We start from the raw sequence: 21,263 nt of genomic DNA, 5'->3' as shown, positions 1-21,263 counted from the left end.
GGTAATAAATGCTGGCCCAGCCACCGACACCCACATCCCATAAATTACTAACAAAATACTAAACCGGAAAAGAGCTACCAAAAACAGGCGAGACAAAATTCTATCAAAATCTTAGTTGAAGAGGTGGGTTTTAAGGAGGATCTTAAAGAGAAGACAGAAAGGTAGAGGGGACTAGGGAGAGAGTGTGAAATCACGCTGGCAAAAAGGGCACAAAGGTAAGGTCAGCACTGAAGGGGTGAGTGCAAAACAGGCCAGAGGCAGAGGAATTGAAAGTTCAAGTTTGGTTTGTGAAGTTGGAGGAATTTGAAGGGAAAGGGTGGAGTGTGGAAGGCCCCACCAATCAGAAATGTGGCAGGAATAGTTGCGACCTACACAGCTCCTGATATTCGTCGCACGATGAAATTTTTCAACATCAGAGTGACATTGACAGAGGGATCAAAGACACACACACACACCAATTAACTTAGCACAATCCACAATAAATCACACCATGGAAATAAACAAAATAAGTGAGTTTATCTAAATGCTAATTTTACCCCAGCTTTGTGCTTTGTGCAAGGAACTCTCGCCCAAGTAGCTCAGTTGGATAAGATTCAGAATCTAACCCCAGGTACATTGTTTTGAATCTTACACAGGATAGGAAATTTCTTCTTAAGTATTTTATTCAAAAAGCTTATTTTCTTGATTTATACCAAAAATATTGCAAATGATTTCTCCATAACCTCTGAGTTCATTGGAAGTTGGGAATCTCAGTTACTCAAATTTCCTGATTATATTTCTTTAGCATTCGCTGAATCACCAGAAGCATATTTCAAAAAAGGGTTTGTTAAATGATAGGTAAAATGGATACAAGAACTTGCAATTTTTTAAGCACTCCACAGTATTGTTATTCTGTGTCAAGCCAACCTGTACACTTTAATGCAGCAGCTGACATTCTGACATTGCGAACGTGCAGGAAGTGCTCCCCTTGATTGTGGCACAAATAAACACTGGGCAGCATTTTACGCTTCACCATTTAGCTGGTTTGAAGGTGAGGAGCGGGCACAAAATTTCTCAGATGGGCTTCCCACTGGATTCCTGCCCATTCTGACGTCTCTACACTGGAACAGGCAAGACCTTGGCCTGCCCTTACTCCAATTAAGACCCTTAAGCGATCGATTGTTGACCACTTCAGGGCAATTTCCTGCCCAACCTCAATTTTCAGACTTGATTGACACCCTAAATGCTACTTGGAAAGATAGAAATGTGACAAGTAGCATTCATTCTATGTTTTTATCATGCTTGGCAAGTATAAAGCTTTTTGCTTCTTGTGTGAATTAAGGCATGGTAGCACAGTGGTTAGCACTGCTGCTTCACAGCGCTACGGTCCCAGGTTTGATTTCTGCTTGGGTCACTGTCTGTGCGGAATCTGCACGTTCTCCCTCTGTCTCCCTCTGTTTCTTCCGGGTGCTCCGGTTTCCCACGATAAGTCCCGAAAGACGTGCTTGTTAGGTGAATTGGACATTCTGAATTCTCCCTCTGTGTACCCAAATGTGGCAACTAGGGGATTTTCACAGTAACTTCACTGCAGTGTTAATATAATCCTACTTGTGACAATAATAAAGATTATTATTATTGAGCTCTTGGCAAATCCTGAATCCATCCACCCGTCTGTCAATTATGGGAATTTGTACCTTGCAAAAGGACATGTCAAGTTCGGGCCACTGATTAGCAATATTCGACTTTCAATGCAGACACATGTACAACCCAGCCTAATAGTAAGTAAAGTTGCCTTAGTCCCAGATAACCAAAAGCTGCTTTCCCCTTTGAGGGGTAGAGTGACTGGCGGTGATTTAACCTGAGGGTCACCACACATCAGGCGAGGGGCAAGGTTGGGAAGGCAGCCCTTCAAGCGGGAATTGAAACCACGCTGCTGGCCTCACTCTGTATCACGAACCAGCGGTCCAGCCAACTGAGTAAAACCGGCCCCAAACTCAGCCTAATAACTACATACCTTTTGTACACAAGTTGACATTTCCATCTAGACTTATTATTCTTGTCCACTCAAATCCATTTGTTCCAAGCATGAAACAAACTCTTGTTAAAGAGCAGGTCGACTGGAACTGTTATAATTACTTGTGAAGTTATAATTATTTTAAAAACAGATCATTTTGACTACTGTCTCCTGTCTTCAGTGCTCGGTGATAAATGCATAGAGTAAATTGTCTTTAACTGAAATATAAGGTACAAAAAGCTGATTTTATGATGTACTTAATAGCTTCACTACAGAAACATTAACAAAAGTATGATATTTAATCCATTTGATAAGGATAAGATTACTATTTTTCTCAAAATGCTATTTGGATTAAATTTGAAACTGCACTATGAATAAGGCCAAAATTACAATCTTTTTCAAGTCTTGCAGAAAAAAAAGTTTAATCTACTCCTCCTTGTGTTAATTTCAGATGAGTTTATCATAGTTCCATGATCAAATGGATTTCATACGGTTAGGCTGTGGCTATACAAAAGGCTGACTAATGGGAATAGATGGAACTGCAGTGGACAAGCATGCCACATAATGAAATTCAAACTGCTGAATAAAGCCTTCACACAGAAGGTGGTGGCATAGTGGTAATATCCCTGGACTAGTAATCCAGAGGTCCAGGGTAATACTCTGCGAACATGTGTTCAAATCCCATCATGCAATTTAAATTCAGAATCCCAACAATTTTATTATGTTATTCTGGATACTCTTGATAGGAAAACTTACAATAGCTAGAATATTAGTATAATAATTTACCATAATTATTTAAAAAATAGAACAGTCAGAAGAGATCTATCTTTCCATGCCAGATATTAGAATAATGACTAAATTATGTAAAACATTGAATTCCTAAACCATTTCTAAATATTGTACAATAATTAACTTAAACCAGCCATTGATGGGGCATTTTGCCATCAGCGGTGAAGGATCAAAGCTCATCATTCACTATGTTGACAGTTGCCCAGAGTTTGTTTTGCATATTTTTGGCAGAAGCTCACTGTCGTTGGGGTGTCTGATCCCAGGACAGTGCCCTCTACAGAGGATCTGTGGCTTGTATGAACATGGTAAACAACAGCGAGAATCTTTAATTAATCAGACTGAAGAATCGTCACTGAGGCACGCAGATTCTAAATCAGGAGCTATAAACCAAGAATTATAAATTAGATTTAACTCATGTATAGAAAGCAAAATTAAGGATCGTAAAGATGGGATTAACAGAGAAAGAGATAAGTGCCAGAGAAAGTAAAAAAAAATCTCCATCACTAATTAAGTTCTGATGGAATGAGACTCACAGTTGTAAAATTATTTCAGAGATAGAGTGGTTGTTTAATAACTAGGATGGATCGTGCCATTATGTTTACTTACTTGTGAATATAGCTGCCCTAACTTTTTGTCAGTTTAGTAGGTAAGCACATCAACTTCATGCCCTTCAATTGACTTTAATGCCATGGCACAGCCTGTAGAGGAGCAAGATAGCTCAGAGCAGAACTTCCAGATTTCCATGTGTAGTCAGGAAGTTGCTATCTACTTTTCTCCATAATGGCAGTGTTGTTAGCCTCACTCTTGTTCCCCATGGAAAATCTGGGCCAGTCTGTTCATTTTAGATTGAAATTATCATGTCTGTAAACACTTATTTATTTAGGTCATCCCCATATCAGCCAGATTGAAACACCTCAAGGTAATTTTTAATTGCCCTCTTTAACAATAATGTAAATTTGAAAAGTTTGACTTACCACTCCTCTGGATGACCAAACTGATCTCAGTTCCAACAGAACATTCCTTTAAAATCTCCACTACTTGGTTATGACTGAGAATCTGCACATTTTGCTGATTAATCTCCATGATCAGATCACCTTCATTAAGACCTCCACAGCCTTGAATATCTAGGATCTGTTTCACTCGCTGTCCTTTGGGACTATCTGCTATGGTAAAGCCAAAGCCCTGCGCTCCTTTCACAATACCAATCGTCTTGAATTCACATTGAGTGGCACCAGAAGAGGCCATAGAGATGCTATCCTCCTGAACTGCAGATAATGTTCCATCCATTTGGCTATCAGTGAGTATTGGATTAAAGGAATGTAATTGCTGGTCAGAGATGTCTGGCGCTGAACGAGAGGTCCGGGAACCAAACTCCACATATGTGTCGTAATTATTTCGCCCATTTACTTGGATTGGTTGTCGGTCCACTAATGTTAACGGAGGCACCATACTGTTGTTTGGGTCATCAGGATCAAAGGGTAAAAGGTATCCACGGCATAATACAAGATTGACACATTGTCCAATTGGGACAGATTGGAAAATTTTGACTACTTCAGCATGAGTATATCCCAAGACACAGATGTCATTTATATAGACAATCACATCACCTAGAGAGAGAGAATGAAATGAAACAATAAGGCAAAACTTTAGTAAAATACATGAAATTAAGGAATTGCTTTCGTTCCTGTGTATTCCCTCTTTAGTGTATAAACCCTCTTTAAAGTAAAGTAAATCAATGCGGTATCACAGAATTATTGAATATTTGGCAAAGCTAACAGTACAAGAATCAATTGGATGCTGCAATGTGGGGGTGTTCGGATCATTCTGAATAAATGAACTAAAATGGACTGAATAATTTTCTTAATCCATAATTGTCTTTTGTGAGAATTCAGCCCCAAAAGACTACAGATGTGGGAATTAAATATGCAGTTCACAGACATATTTTAATTATAGGTCACAATGTTCACCATGCAATCACTCCGGCAACCAATGAAACCTTCTCCAGGATTTGCTTCATTCAGCAAAGTTCTTGAGAAATGTAAATACTTACGGAGTTGGCAATGAATTTAATTTGTGCACAATTTCTCATCACATATCACTATCTATATTTAAAAAACTGTTCAGCCATTTACTAAGCAACTTTTCACCAACCTTCTTCTTTCCTGAGGGAATGACTCTTGCTAAGTTTCACGAGGATAGCAATCTTCTGCTACTTTGCTCAAATAACCATTCTTCACTTATGAGCTTAGAATGTGCAAGTAGGTATGTCCACATACATGCACACTTTCCAGGAGAAGGAACCTTGGCTGATCTTCCCTCTTGGTAGCCGCAGTGGCCAGAGGTTAAGAGTAGTGTCTCACTGCAATGAGTTAATTCAGCAATGACTGATAAAAAAACCTGGGACGTTTTGGCTTGTATAGCTTAGTTTTCACCGCTTATGGATTTACACACTGGGCAGTATTGGGAATTCATTGGTCAGCAAGTAGCTACAATCCCTGAAAACTAAATATTTCCAATATTAATGGTGGGTTTGTTTTAACATTTACGTAGAGGCTACAAAGAAAATCATTTCTAGAAAGCTTAATGTGTCCTTAAGTGTGACTTAAAATACTGAAAATTGGCAGTGATAGAATATAGATATAAGGCTGGATTCTCCGGTTCCCCAGCTATGTGTTTCTCGATGGCGCGCCATTTGCTGGCAGCGGGATTCTCGACTCCCGCTGCTTGTCAATGGGATTTCCCATTTAAGCCAGCCCATGCTAACGGGAAATCTGCGTACGGGCATGTGCTGTCAGCAGGAACAGAGAATTCCACGGCTGGAGATTTGCAGCCATAATCTTATTAGTTTGGTGCGTTCTTTTGCTGCCTTCAAAGTGGATTCTGTAAATTTGTCGATCATTATTGGGATAGTCAGTGTTCAGAGACATAAAGGACCAAGCTCTGTTCAATATTTACAAACTAAGTAACCTTGGGGGAAGTTCATTTCACAATCTTGCCAACTAATGCTGCAGAAATTACAAAAAAGTATTTGTAGAGTACTTATTTTTTTAAATATGAATTTAGATTACCCAATTCTTTTTTCCAATTAAGGGGCAATTTAGCATGGCCACTCCACCTACCCTGCCTATCTTTGGGCTGTGGGGGTAAAACCCACGCAGACACGGGGAGAGTCTGCAAACTCCACATGAACAGTGACCGAGGGCCGGGATCGAACCTGGGTCCTCAGCCGTAGGCAGCAGTGCTAACCACTGTGCCACGTGCTGCCCTTTAGAGTACTTAAATGCCAGACTTTTGCAGGCTTGATCACCCTCAGCTATGCCATCAAATTGAAATCTGGTGGGTTTCTGCGGCAAATATGTATGTATGTATAATCTACAGACTGTGGTTGGAATTCTCCATTCAGGAGATTAAGTGCTCTTGCCAGTGTCTAGGTGCGATTCTCTCTCCTTAACCTTGCAAATTATGCATGGGGAGAACTCAACAGATTTCACTGGAATCCTGGTATCAGGCCGCCAATTTCAGTGGGCTGCCCAATCCCGAGGTCTGGTGGAAGGCTCCTCCCTTCCCCAACAAAACTAATGCTGCAGCTAAGTGCTTTCTGCTGTAAATAAGAGGAAGTTAAACCACGTAGCTCCTTTTGATGTGGTAAGGAGCTGTTAATCATAGCAAGAGTGTTTATAAACACTGTGGTAAGCACCAAAGCAGGGTGATGGAGATGCATACAAGCATGAAGGGAATGATAGATCAACAATCCACCAAGCAGCTTCACTGGACCAATAAAACTGTCAATCACTGGCTAGTGAAATGTATTGCTGTGTGAAATTTAAAGGAAGATTTGTATTTCAAAGGCTGTTAGGATTTGAAGCCTTTTCAAGTACACTTGGCTTTCAAGGAAGTCTCTGGCACTTGTAACAGCTGCTGCTTTAAAGACTTTTGTCTGAGGCAGCAGATGTTAGGGAAGGGTAAGTGAAAATGTAGTCATCCTTCACTGTACTGCCTGGACTGCTCTTCAGATTTCAGGCAGGGGTCTCTGATGGGGGTCTCTGATAGAGAGTCTGATGGGGGGGTCGGTCGGGTCAACCTCATACATACGAACCGTGGTGGGGTGACCCATATTCACGTGATGGTGGTGGTGGTGGTGGGGGGGGGGTGTGTGTGTGTATGGGGAATGATGCCCCTACTTGTAAGTGGGGGGGGTGAGGGGGGGAAGGGCCATTTGCGTTGTGTAGGGGAGAAGGGCCCCTTCAATGGACTTTGGAAGGCACATTAGTTTTTCATAGACCCCTTTGACCCACTGCGTCAGGGCCACACTTGGGCAAACGTGCACCAAAATCTGCTCGGGTGGCATATCAAATTCCAGCCCGTCAATCAAATTCAAATGAATGCAAATCAATGATTTGATCAGGCGGAGAATGGGGCATTCCATGAAAAACAGTGCAATGCTTGAATCCCGCACTGCCACGGGACAGGTAGCTTGCTGAGAGTGCCAGCTGGGGATCGGAGCATCGCACTATTTTTCGTGGAACGTCCCATTCCATCTCTGATCAGGCATCCCAATCGCAGTGTTGGGCAATGGAGAATCTAGCCCTCTGTGTACTTCAGTGGCTGGCTTGATGGCTTGTATAATTAGGCGCGCTACCTAATTCTCAATTTCCTGCATACTGCATTTTGCAACAAGCAAAATAATGGATTGGAATAAGACTGCAGGAGGACCATTCAGAATGTCATTCCTTTGTTCGAGATTCTGGGAGCGATTTTCCGGTCCAGTTTTCAGAGGGCAGGAATGGCAGCAGCGGCGGAAAATCCCGTGGGAGTCCCAAAACGGCTTTTATGCAGGTGGGATGTCCCAGATCAATTAACCCCACCCTTTGCCAATGGCATAACAGGAATGCTGACTTTGAAAGTTGGGATCCCCATTAAATTTTATCAGGCTTTTGCGCCCGTTAGTCCACCCAAGTTGGATTGTCCATTCACATTGGCATGCATGAATCACAACAGATCCCCAACGTTGTGCACCTGGCATGCAGAACCTGCCAAAGACATACAGGTGAGTACAGCCCCCAGGGAGGAGAGGGTCATGCCTGGGCAGTATCTTGGCACAGCCCCCAGGCACTGTGAAGTTGTTTTGTATCTATTCTCAGAATGTCTTTTGCAGATATTAGTGAAGGTCCTAATTGCCTCAACTCTTCTGTTACTTCCTCATATAAGACTTCAATGATGTGAATGACGCATAGTTTATGCTGGATAAAGCAGGCCGCCCATGGCACACTCACAGGATATAGAAAGCACTTAACTCTTTTTTGAAGAGCAAGTTGTACGTTTGCTTTATTGTCCCTCCCAATTTTATTCCCTTTCCATGGTCTTTCTCAACAAAACATGATGCCTTACATCTATACTTTCCCTTGGAGAATCTGTGCTTGTCCTAGTTCATAAAACTAAGTCTGTGCTGTCTGGTCTTGTAGTCCTGATGAGATGCTGTGACCTTGAATCCTTTGGCATTAAATCATGACATGACCCTATAAATACCTGGAATTGCTTGCTGTCTGGCACTTCATTAATTCTTTAAAGGAGCCTTGTCGGAGTGGGAAGATGTGCAGATACCCTGATAGGAAACTGCTTCATCAGGCAATTAATCTGCCGTGATGCTCAGCTAGGCTTTGTCTCATACCGAGCCAGCCATAAATGTTTTTTTCCAAATCTTAGAATCATAGATGATTCCAGCACTGAAGGGGACCAATTTATCTAACAAATCATTGCTATTAGCCACTGAGGCAAATGCTTTACTCAATTGCATCCTCAACCTCCCAAGAATCCCATATTTTCCAGCATGTATATAATTCCTTATGTACAGAATAGATTTCATTTCAGAAAACTATAGGTTTCTGTTAAAAAAGAGACGAGCTATATATAATGTATAACTGCAACACCATTTAGAAATTTGGCAGTAAATAGTTAAACGGTGCTGTTTTATTGCATATGGCATCCATTAAGAACAATCTAACCTGGGCTTCATAATCTGGGATGCAAAAGGTTTGCCTGCATAACTTTGGCTGGTGATCATTGAAATCAACAAGGCAAGACAAGCTCAAATACGGGTAAAAATCTGTACTTTTAAAAAATTCATTTGCCAGATGTGGGCGTCATTGGCTAGGATTTATTGCCCATCCCTAGTTGCCCTTCAGGGGCTGGTTTAGCTCACTTGGCTAAATCGCTGGCTTTTAAAGCAGACCAAGCAGGCCAGCAGCACGGTTCGATTCCCGTACCAGCCTCCCCGGACAGGCGCCGGAATGTGGCGACTAGGGGCTTTTCACAGTAACTTCATTGAAGCCTACTTGTGACAATAAGCAATTTTCATTTCATTTCATTTCAGAAGGTGGTGGTCAGTTGCCTTCTTGAAGCGCTGCAGTCCTTGAGGTGTAGATACATCCAATGTGTTGTTAGGGAGGGAGTTCCAGGATTTTGCCCCAGCGACAGTGAAGAAATGGCGATATATTTCCAAGTCAGGGTGGTGAGTGACTTGGAGGGGAACCTCCAGGTGGGGAGGTTCCCAGGTATCTGCTGCTCTTGACCTTCTAGATGGTAGTGGTCGTGGGCTTGGAAGGTGCTGTCTGAGGAACCTTGGTGAGTTACTGCAGTGCATCATGTGGATGGTACACATGACTGCCAATGAAACCCAGGGCATGTGAATATTTGAATCTCAACGTATATTCATGAAAAGAAAATCATGCCAGATCTGCACCATGCACTGGAGTTTATACAGTGAACTGACAATTGTAAGGGAACTTACATGTCTTAGTATTTCGTTTGTCTTTTTTTAAAGAACGTGCATTTTATATGGCATCCGTTACATATTTAGGATGTACCAAAGTGCAGTCACTGTCAATAGAGTACTTTTGAAATTCAGTCATTGTTGTAGTGAGCAAGAAATAGCCACACTAGATTCAAAGTCAAACGTAAATTTGTTCCGAAATTTACAAAGCACAGTATATTTCTGCTTTTTGTGGGAACACACAGATGAAAACAACCACTATTTATATTCAGTTTAGCCTCAGTGGTGGGAAACACTTAGAAATGATAATGTGGGACAAGATTAACATTTCACTTAGACGAATATGGATTAATTAAGGAAAGTCAGCACAGATCTGTTAACGCCAAATCGTGTTTAACTAACCTGATTGAGGTTTTTGATGAGGTAACAGAGAGGGTTGATGAGGGTAATGAGGTTGATGTGGTGCCAAAAGGCAAAGTTAAAGCCCATTGAATAAAAGGGACATTGGCAGCATGGATACAAAGTTGGCTGAGTGACAGAAAACAGAATAGTACCAGCATCCCCGGACAGGCGCCGGAATGCGACGACTAGGGGCTTTTCACAGTAACTTCATTGAAGCCTACTCGTGACAATAAGCAATTTTCACTTCATTTTCATTAAATAGTGGCGAATAGTTGTTTTTTGGAATGGAGGAATGTTGCAGGAAAGTGGATCTGTTTTCTTTTCATAATTTGTGTGTATTTATGTGTGCCTTATATGAATTCAAAGATTCATAGAATTTACAATGCAGAAGGAGGCCATTTTGCCCATTGAGTCTGCACCGGCCCTTGGAAAGAGCACCCTACCTATCCCCACACCTCCACCCTATCCCCACACCTCCACCCTATCTCCACACATCCACCCTATCCCCACACCTCCACCCATCTAACCCAACATTTTTGGACACGAAGGGCAATTTTGCCAATCCACCTAAGTTGCACATCTTTGGACGGTGGGAGGACACCGGAGCACCCGAAGGAAACCCACGCAGACACGGGGAGAACGTGCAGACTCCGCACAGACAGCGACCCAAGCCAAATTCCTAGTAGATTAAGGGTTAAATATAGATGGAAGAGAAGTGCTGACTGCATGGATTTTGTTAATCAGAACCTGTGTATGATAAGTTATTTACGTATTAAAGATATAGGGCTAGGTTCTACTGTCCCCCAGCCGCGTGTTTCTCACGGGTCGGCGTTCACTGGTGACGCGATTCTCTGTTACTGCTGATTGTCAATGGAATTTCCCATTGAAGACACCCCACGCCACTGAAAAACACGTGGGCGGGGGTGCACTGCCGGCAGGGACAGAGAATCCCAACGGCTGGAGAATTCTGGCCTTGATGTTTGGGTTGTGATTATGGTGACCATGGATCACAACCACAATTGACGAGTAGCTACAGATAGACAGATAACAAGATCAGAACATAACTACCCAGGAATAGAACCTGGCTACATTGGATAAAAAGAACAGATTTAGAGAAGTTGGCAGCACAGATTTGAAGACGATATAGGCAGAGACAAGAGAAAATGGCAAGCAGGAACTGTCTGAACTAGGATACAGATTGCCTTGATTTGTTAAGTCTTGCTTTTGTTGTTTAATAAATTGTCTTGGTACCATTGTACCAAGTACCTCCTTTCCTCTGGTCTCTGAACATTCTACAATTGGTGCACCATGGCAGGACCAGACTTTTTAAAATAAATTTTTATTCAAACATTTTCCATTTTATACATAACGGCAAAACAAAAAAAACCCACCCCACTGAAAAAACAAAAAAGAAGCAAGTCCCCACCCAACTGAAAAAAAAGAACCTGTGGTGATATGCATCACTGTAGATACACAAGGGATTAATGTAAGTACACGTAGGCTAGCTAGACACTAGAGGGAGCACCAGAGACATGACACACGGACACTCAACCAATAGGTCAGTAAGATCGGACACAACCAATGGGCATTCACGATACACACAGAGGTGACACTACCACAGGGGGGCATTACACCAACCCATATAAAAGGACACAGCACACATGATCTTCCTCTTTCCAGTGGAGACACTCAGTGAGTACAGACACAGGGTTGATTCAACATCACACCCACCACGTGGATTGTAGCAGACTGGTTTGTCAGTCTGAGTAGCTATAGAAGGATTAACAGTAGAGGCAAATCCGAGTAGGAGAATTGTAAATAGTTTAATAAACGTGTTGAAGTTATCTCCACGTCTGAACCTTCTTTTGTCAGAGTGAACATCAAGGAAGCAGCTTATGCTACATCAAGAGCATAACAAGACAGAACCAATCCCCTAAAATCCACCCCCCCCCCCCCCCCCCCCCCCCCCCCCCCCCCCCCCCCCCCGTAACTAACTGGGACCAGCTCTTTGAAATACAGAATAAACGGCTGCCATTTTCGATAGAGCCACTCAATTGCTCCCCTCACAGTGTATTTGACTTTCTCGATTTACAGGAACTCCATCAAATCTCCCAGCCACACTGAGGCACTGGGTAGAGACGCTGACCTCCATCTTATCAGCACTCGCCTCTGAACAATCAGTGAGGAGAAGGCCAGGGCATCGGCCCCCGCACCCATCAGCAGCTCCGGCAAGTCTGACACCCCAAATATAGCAACTAAGGGACAGGGCTCCAGTTCAATTTTCAGAATCACTGACATGGTATTAAAGAAGGAGACTCAGAACCCCTCGGTCTTAGAACATGACCAGAACATGTGAGCATCATTGGCCAGGCCTCTCCCACACCCTTCTATTTGTGCTCCACTCCCGTAAAAAAAAAACTTATTCTGGTCCGAGTCAAATGAGCTCTGAACACTAACTAAGCTGTATTAACCAAGTGTCGCGCATGATGATGTGTGTTCACCCTTCACAGGGCCTCACTCCACACCCATCTTATAGAACCAACCCCAGCACCTCCTCCTACTTGGCCTTCAACTAATACTGAATCTTTGGCCATGCTCCTACCATAGATACCCGAGGTACTCCCCTCCTCTGACACTGCGAGCAAAATAACCTCCATCAATGAGGTTGGTGGCGGCACAGGGAATGTTGGAAAGATCCGTTTTGCAAAATTGCAAACTTGCACATATCTGAACAAGTCAGACTGCGAAAGCCTAAATTTCACCGACAACTCCTTCAAATTCGCAAACTGCCCCTCCAAGAACAGATCCCCATTCCTTCCAACCCTTTCTCTTTGCAATCCCTGAAGGTGGCATCCAATCTCGCAGGCTCAAACATATTTGTGTGGATCAGAGCCAGCCTTCATACCGCCCCCAATTTAAAATGTTGCCTAAATTGTCTCCATATCTTCAGGGTGGAGACAAGAATCAGATTTGCCGAATATTTCACCAGAGAGAACGGAGTGAGGCTGTTGCTGGTGCCCCTACATGATTTTGACTCCATCTATACCCAGGTAACTTCTGGATCCCCACACCACCCCAACACCTTCTGCGTATTTGCCGCCCAGTGATAATTTATCAGGCTCAGCAGTGCCAAGCTCCCTGACTGTCAGTCCCTCTGAAGGTCTATCCTTCGGATCTTCACAACTTTTCCCGCTCAAATAAAGGACAAATTTCAATGGGAAATTCTCCCGGTTCAATTTGTACTCTGAATAAGCTCATTTATTTCGCCCATAGTGGGGATCGGGTCTGTCACGTACAGTAGAAGATCGTCAGCGCACAGGGACACTCTATGTTCCACCCCTCATTATCCCCCTCCTCCTCTCTGAAGCCCTCAGAGGAATGGCCAAGGGTTCTATCACCAATGCAAACAAGTGGGGGGGGGGGGGGGGGCGGGGGGGGGGGGGGGGGGGGGGGGAACTAAGACGCCCTTGAGCCGTTCCCCTGTTCAGCTGAAAATACCCCAAGCTCACGTTGTTAGTGCAGACACTGGCCTTCAGTGCTTTATACAACAATTGTACCCACGACACAAATTTAGGCCTGATCCCAAACTTTTGCAGTACCGCAAACGTTCTACTCTATCAAAAGCCTTCTCGGCATCTAGTGCAACAATGACCTCCTGCTTTACCCCCTCCAACGGGGACAACACCACATTTTACAACCGCCACACATTAGACGACAATCACCAACCCAATAACTTGAGGGTGACACTGCTCCAGCCTTAGTGCTAATACCTTGGTCAATATCTTAGCATCCACATTTAATGGGGAAATCGGGCAGTATGACCCACACTCCACCGGGTCCTTATCCTTTTTTAAGAGAATCATCATAGAATTACAGTGCAGAAAGAGGCCATTGGACCCATTGAGTCTGCAACGACCCTCTGAAAGAGCACTACCTCTGCCTATAACCCCACCCTATCCCCGTAACCCCACCTAACCGTTGGGACACTGAGGGGCAATTTAGAATGGCCAATCCACCCAACCTGTATATTTCTGGACTGTGGGAGGAAACCAGAGCACCCGGAGGAAACCTACACAGACATGGGGAGAGCGTGTAAACAATTCTCAGTCACCCAAGGCTGGAATTGAACCCGGGACCTTGGCACTGTGAGGCAGCAGTACAAAACACTGTGCCACCGTGCCACCCAGAAGTGAAATGGATGCTTGCATCAACGTCTCAGGAAGAGAACCCCGGGCTACCGAGTCCTCAAACACCTCCACCAGTAACGGTATCAACCGTCCTGCAAACATTTTATAAAATTCCACCTGGAGCCCGTCAGTCCCATTAACCTTACCAGTCTGCATTCTCCGAATAATTATCAGGACCTCCTCTGCACCCAAAGGCTCTTCTGACCCTTCCAGATCTCCCTCCTCCACCTAAGGACACTCCAAGCCCTCCAAAAACTCCATCATATCTGACCCCTCCACAGGTGGCTCTAACCAAAAAGATTCTTATACAATGACTCAAATTCTCCATTGACTTCATCTAGTATGGGCACCATCACACCACTGAGGTTTGAACCTGAATAATCTCTCGAGCAAGCCAAGAGACGATGGGTTTTCTCCCCACATTTGTATATTATCCCCCTTGAGTGCCGTAACTGGCACACCGCCTTATCCATGGACAGTAAATCAAACTGCATCTGTAGTTTCTTCCTGCTGGCCAGGAGCTCTGGAGTGGGATCACTCGAGTATCTACCATTTAACTCCAAGATCTCACCGACCAACCTCAAGCATTCCTCTCTTGCCTCCTTATCTATCTGTGCCTATGCTAGATTATCTCCCCTCTGATCACTGCTTTCAGGGCCTTCCACAGAACCGAAGGCGAAACTACTCCATTCTTATTAAACCCCACATGTTCACTGATTGCCCTTCATATCTTTACGCAACACCCCAAATCTGCCAACAACCCCACGTCCAAACCCCATGCTGGTCACTTTGCCGGCCTATCTCCAATCCCACATCTACCAGATGTGGAGCATGATTCAAAAGTGCTCTCATGACTGACAAGGCTAATTCATCATACGGGCGGCACGGTAGCACAGTGGTTAGCATTGTTGCTTTGCAGTGCCAGGGTCCTGAGTTCGATTCCCAGCTTGGGTCACTGTCTGCGCAGAGTCCGCACATTCTCCCCGCATCTGCGGGGTTACCTCCAGGTGCTCTGGTTTCCTCCCACAAGTCCCGAAAGACGTGCTTCTTAGGTGAATTGTATATTCTGAATTCTTCATCAGTGTACCCGAACAGGTGCCCGAGTGTGGCAATAGGGGATTTTCACAGTAACTTCATTGCAGTGTTAACGTAAGCCTACTTGTGACACTAATAAAGATTATTATAAAAAATAACTATTGCAGAATATTCCACTTTCCTCACCCCTGACAGCAGAGTCCTCCCCATCATGAAGGTCAATTCGCAAATACACTTTATGCTCTGGAGAGAAGAAGGAGAATTCCCTACCCACCCAGGTGCAGAAACCAGCATGGATCCACTCCTCCCATCTCCTTCATAAATGCTGTCAAGTTGCAATGCACTCTTATATAACACTGGTTCACCCTCAACTGTGGACAGCTGTGGACATTACAATTAGGAAGGACGCAAGGGCATTAGAGAGGGGTGTAAAATCGATTTATGAGACCAGGTCCAGGGATAAGGAACTTCATTTATGTGGATATATTGGAGAAACTGGGGCTGTTTGCCTTACGGAAGAGAAGCTTGGGAGAAGATTTAGGAGGGGCATTCAATGTCTTGAGGGATTTGGACAGGGCAGTTACAGAGATACTGTTCCCATTGATTGATGGGTCGAGAACCAAAGGCTGCCAATTTAAGGTGAATAGTAAAAGAGCCATGTAGCATGTGGCTAGAATCTGGAATGGACTGCCTGAGAGTGTGGTGAAGATTATACAATTGTCGCTTTCAAATGTGGCTTTTAAAATAGAATTGGATAATTATTTGAAGAAGAAAACTTTTCATGGTTTGGGGGAAAAGGAGGGAAGTAGAACCAACTGAGCTGCTCTTGCAGAGAGCCAACATGGACATGGCAGGCTAAATCTCTCCATGGCCTCACCTCTGCCTATATATGTAATCTCTTCCATTCCCACAAACCTCCAAGATTTCTGAGCTCATCTAATTCAGACCTCCTGTGCACTCCAAGTTTTTAATTGCTTAATCGTTAATGGCTTCAGTTGCTCAGGGCCTAAGGTCTGGAATTTCCTACTTGAACCCTCTGCCTCTCTACCTCCCTTCCTTTAAGATACCCCTTAAAACCGACGACTTTGATCAGGTTTTTGGCCAATTGTTCTTATACTGCTATGAACTTTGTGTCTAATTCTGCTTTATAATGTTCCTTTGAAGTACCTAGCAACTTCTATTGAATTAAAGGTCCGATTCAGAATCATAGAATGGTTACAGCACAGAAAAGAGGGCATTTGGCCGTTTCTGATCCACTCACCCATTTCCATTTTGCCATCCACTGCTGCTGGTCCTTCTGGTATTACACTCTTTACTTGTAGAAACTCATCAGGCTCATCACCACCGATAATGGTGAATCCAAATCCCATGTTGCTCTTCTTCAGTGATGTTGTAAGAAACGTTCCCTTCAGCTGTGAAACATCTCGAGTGAAGAGTGGCTTTTCTATGTTGATAATGCAAAGAGAATAAGTATTTTAAAAAACTGTTTATGAGACTTGTGCCATCACAGTGCTAAAGACACTGAGAGTGTGCGGTTTTTATTTTTATTTTTAACCCTTTTAGTCTTATATCTGAAAAAAAAAGTTTATTAATTTTACAATGATGAATACAAAAATTGTTACTAATTTCAGAGCTCATCATTTAGTGGCGAATTTAGCAAATAAAAGCAAACTTTGACTAATGTAGAAATGAAAGGGTTAAAAACAATTACTGTAAGCATGCTAAAGCAGGTAACAGAAGACCACATTCCACTTCCAGTGCCTTTGACAACAAATAATAAGCTGTGATGTACAATTCCCCACTACAAATGTCTGCTTTACAACAGTGCAGCTTGACTGTGAAGTTGCACTTTGACATACCATACAGCCTGTACATTCCAGCACTGTCACTCCGATATTGAGACAGGTCATTCGTACTGCGCGACCGCTGAGGCAGAGAGCCTGGGCAGGTATGTTTGGGTCTAGGTAATGTTGATGATGAGCCTTCTACAGTTATAAAGGAGAAAAACCCTCATTCTTAGGCCTTGATCTTATGAATAATGACTATACTCTATAGAATATTGATAGTCCATGCTACTTAATTCAAAAGAACATTCATCTCCACCAAATCTAATATGTCCTAAGTTGTAGTTACAGCATGATTTTCTGCTATGATTGATGCTTTAATTACTTTATATTTGCTTAATGCATTAGTCCTGAAACATATTGAAAAGTTCTAAAAGTTAATTAAGATACACTAACAGTAATAAATTTTAGCACGCAAGAAGGACATCACAATAACAAAGCATACACATTTCAAACTTTATGCCATTTACATACAGTATCATAACGATATTACCTCGGAAACCAGGTGCTGGCATAGGGTAGGGCACTAGATCCTGCTGCATTGGACGTTGCTGCTGCAACTTCTTCTTTGCTTCGAGAACAGGGTTTTCAAACTGGGTTTTTCGATTTATGTGACTAAAGCATCATATGGAAAAAAGAAAAATAGCAAGAGCAGAGGAATGGCACAAAAAAAGCATTGAAATAAGAGTAATCAAGAGTAGGAAATATGCAAGGAAGAAAAAATCCAGGAGACAGCGAGAGGTGACAAAAAACAAAGACATACTTAATATATTGTTCAGATCTTAAAGGTACCAATATGTCTGATAGTTTTAGCTCAAAAAGAGAACAAGTTAATTATCTCGTAATGCTCATCATCTTGTAATCACAATTCACATTTACAAGAATATCTATATGAAACAGTTGATGCCACAATTCACCTTAACGGAAAAAAATGAAAGCATGATGAAAAGCTGAACATTCAAAGAAATTGTAGGATGACGTAATAATTGCCACGCACAATGCAGTCATTTTGAAGGTACTGTGAAAATTTCTTCACTAAATCTGTGATCCACTTATTTTTTTATAAATAATTTATTAGTGAAAAAAAATGTTCAGCAAACTTACTCAACATAATAGGTGCCATAGATTGGATCATCTATTTTCTCCCAACCATATGGTAGTTCTGAAATGACAGAAAGATAATTACTGATAAAAATATGTATTTAAAGCAAACAGTAATTTATTCATGGAACATTTCTCTGTCGTCTTTCTGAATATGTCAATCAACTGATTTTAAAATAAAAATTGAAAAGCCAAGGCGCGTGCCAAGATCCATAATATAGAACACCATCAAAATTGTGAAGTGTAAATAAGAATTCAAAGTAAAGCATGAAGTAATGGTAAGGATCTGCAAGTTTGGGTTTTAAGAGCTTAAATGATTGTTGAAGAAAGGAAAGACTGAAAGAGGTAAGACGTTCCATAATTTTAAGGTACTAAGAAGTTAGCATAGGGAACTCTGTGATAAGTCTTGATTTCAATATAGTGGGCTATATGATGAAGCAAGAGCATGAAGGGCAGTATATTTGGAGTTTAGATGAAGGTCCAGAGCAGTGCTGCAATTTTGGCATTGATATAGTAAGGAAACAAAAACATTGCAATGAAGTGGGATAAAGATTAGATTCTGAAAATGAAAATTACATGTTTTTGTCTAAACCCACCCAGACATCAGTAACACTGTGCGTCAATGAATCTCACTGAAAATCCATCTCTCTTACAAGGGATTCCAATCTTCACTTTTGAAGATTTTGCCTTGGAATTATCTCTCAAGGTCGCTCTAACTTGGATGGATTCAACAATGGCCCATCTCGCTGGTCTTCTGAGATTCTGATCCCTTGGACTCCCGAGTACTCACTCAAGCAATGACTCACAAACAGAACTTCAGTTCTTTGGCTGCACCAAGCAGAACACTACCACTCCAAAGGGATACTTTTGCCCCAACGGTTCATAGAATGGAGGAACTGACCTTTGGCTGCCGTCCTGAATCTTCAGGGTTTCCCCTGACCACTCCTTCAATTATTAGGGATTCTCCCAAGCCCACTTCACTTAAACTCTGCTGGCTGCAGACTTTCTCCAATTGGAATCTCTTTCTCTGGTCCTCTCTCTTTCCTTAACTTAATTAGGATCTGCTTCTGTCCTCTGTCTCTGACCCCTTCTTGGGGCTTCCTTTTGGGCCCTCTACCGGTCCACTTTCCCCTTCTTGGCCCCTCACACTTTCCCCTTCCTGGGACATCTCCCTGTCCCCTCCCTGTGACATTTGCTGGCCATGGCACTCTACCCTGGTCAAATGACCCGGGTTTTTGCACCTTCTTTCTTTTTTTCCTCTTTTTGCACAGGTATATTGGGCCTAACCTGGGTCTGAAAACTTACAAATTGTAGAACTCTGCATGTGCAGCCCACTGCTGGCCTGAGTCTGTGTAGGAAATCGGAGGTCTGTCAGGACTTGAAGTTCTGACCTCTGAGCTCAGCAAGCTAAGTATAGTTTTCGTAACATCTTCAGCCTTGGAAGAAAGATTCACGAGAGTGAAGGTTTCTTTACAAGAAGTGCTCAAAATCATTAACTTCGAACAAATAGCTTTTTACATGCTATTCAGATAAACTTATAATTTTGTTCCACCTTATGGTATAGTTACAAAGATTAAATGAAGACAAAAGCAGTACACGTATCAAGTAGGATGAGCAAGATTTAAACATCAGAGTGTTATCCTAACTCAGAATCTGCTTTTTCTCGCCAACAAGTATATGGGGATTTGGCAGCCACGATAGCCACAGACCCAAATCCTGTAATGGCCGCTAAGTCTTGGGCAAGGCCAAAAAGGGAATTTGTGAGCTTTCAGAACAAGGGCGCGAACCTGAATTGCATAAATTTGAATCCATTATAATATACTTAGCATGGTTATCATCGCACCTTGAGCTCTCATTTAACCTTCACACCCACAGGCATGACATCACTCTGGCACGAGTTTCTACTGCCTTTTAAATACTGGAACCAGGTTCCATGACCTTCAAGAGAGAAGGAGGTAAGTACCACTGTCTCAACCTAGCACCAGAGGTCCAAGGGGATAGAGCCTGCTGCCAACTCTGGGGAGGGGGGGTTCCAGGATGGGAGGGTTGCAGCTGGTGTGGGTGGTCTTGAAGTTTGCTGCCTGTGTTATTTACAGGTTCTGAGGGGGCTGTGTTAGTCTGCTGTCCGTGTTGGTTAAGAGTCCTTAGGGCAGTGTTTTTCAAATTTCTTTGCTCGGGATTAATTTTTACCAACTGGCCATCCTTCATGACCCATGCTGGCCGACTGTGCGACCTGCGCTGACTGACCTTTGTGAACCATGCCGGCCGATGTTCGCTGCCCAATCTTCGCAACCCACCATTTGCGCTTACCTTCAATGTGACAGGTAAGCCTGCTTGGTCCTCACAACCTCACTTGTTTTGTCATTCAATGTTACATTTCTGCTAAAAATTTCAGCTGATGATTTAAGGTCTCACTGCATCCATTGAAACAAATCCGTTGAAACAAATCAAGAGGTTTGTCCTTGAACTCGCCATGCTTAGACTTCAAATGCTTTTTATGTTTTGAGGGTTTTAAACTTTCATTTGCCAGTAGCCCCCCGCGTATAACACACATGGGCTTCGCATCTTGATTTGCATTGACACAATTAATAAAGCCATACCGTAAAAATCATCTATATACCGCTTTGTTCCTGCTTTCAGCTTCTTCTTAATGTGCTGTTCATCAGAGGCCCTGGAGCTCATACCAGCAATGCTTTGCCCTGCTGTGAATTCTCCTGAGTAGGGTACTGTCAGGGTGTTAGGTGGGCAATGCCAAACTGGCATTTTTCATCTGGTGGTGATCGGGCCGGTGTGCTCTGCACGGGTGTTGGGGGGGGGAGGGGGCGGGGAGGCAGTGGACCCCCATATGGTGAGTTGGGGCTTGGGGAGAGGGGCTCAGGGGTCACGTTGGAGGCTCGAGAGATCGGGACGCCATTTAAAAATGGCTGATGATATCAGTGTGGAGGCCAGAGACCGCAGCAGAGGCATGGTACAACAAAGCTGGCAGTGCCACCCAATCTGTGTTAGAGCAGTGCATCGGTCTCCTGAAGGTGCCCTTCCACTGCCTCGACAGGTCTGCTGGGCCTCTCCAGTATAGCCCCCAGAGGGTCTGCTGGATTGTGGTGGTCTATTGTACCCTACATAATCTTGCTTCCTGATTTTGG

The 21,263-nt window shown here is 43.2% G+C and overlaps 1 protein-coding gene across 20 annotated transcripts in view; it reads right to left on the bottom strand.

Moving 5' to 3' along the window:
• magi2a (membrane associated guanylate kinase, WW and PDZ domain containing 2a) overlaps nucleotides 1–21,263 on the bottom strand; it is an 886,652-nt gene that overhangs the window by 150,006 nt on the left and 715,383 nt on the right. For 14 of the 20 annotated variants that reach the window (XM_038811518.1, XM_038811520.1, XM_038811516.1 and 11 more), the window contains 5 exons: nucleotides 18,124–18,181; nucleotides 17,513–17,634; nucleotides 17,035–17,160; nucleotides 16,437–16,619; nucleotides 3,757–4,389 (listed from right to left, as the gene is read on the bottom strand). In XM_038811518.1, coding sequence (XP_038667446.1) covers nucleotides 3,757–4,389; nucleotides 16,437–16,619; nucleotides 17,035–17,160; nucleotides 17,513–17,634; nucleotides 18,124–18,181 — 1,122 coding nt within the window. The remainder of the gene's footprint in view (nucleotides 1–3,756; nucleotides 4,390–16,436; nucleotides 16,620–17,034; nucleotides 17,161–17,512; nucleotides 17,635–18,123; nucleotides 18,182–21,263) is intronic. The other 6 variants (XM_038811521.1, XM_038811523.1, XM_038811510.1 and 3 more) reach the window with 3 other exon arrangements.

Source organism: Scyliorhinus canicula, chromosome 11 (assembly GCF_902713615.1).
Source record: "Scyliorhinus canicula chromosome 11, sScyCan1.1, whole genome shotgun sequence".
Taxonomy (NCBI): Eukaryota; Metazoa; Chordata; class Chondrichthyes; order Carcharhiniformes; family Scyliorhinidae; genus Scyliorhinus; species Scyliorhinus canicula.
Note: the sequence above shows the minus strand (reverse complement) of the source record. Positions and strands in the feature narration are given on the sequence as shown.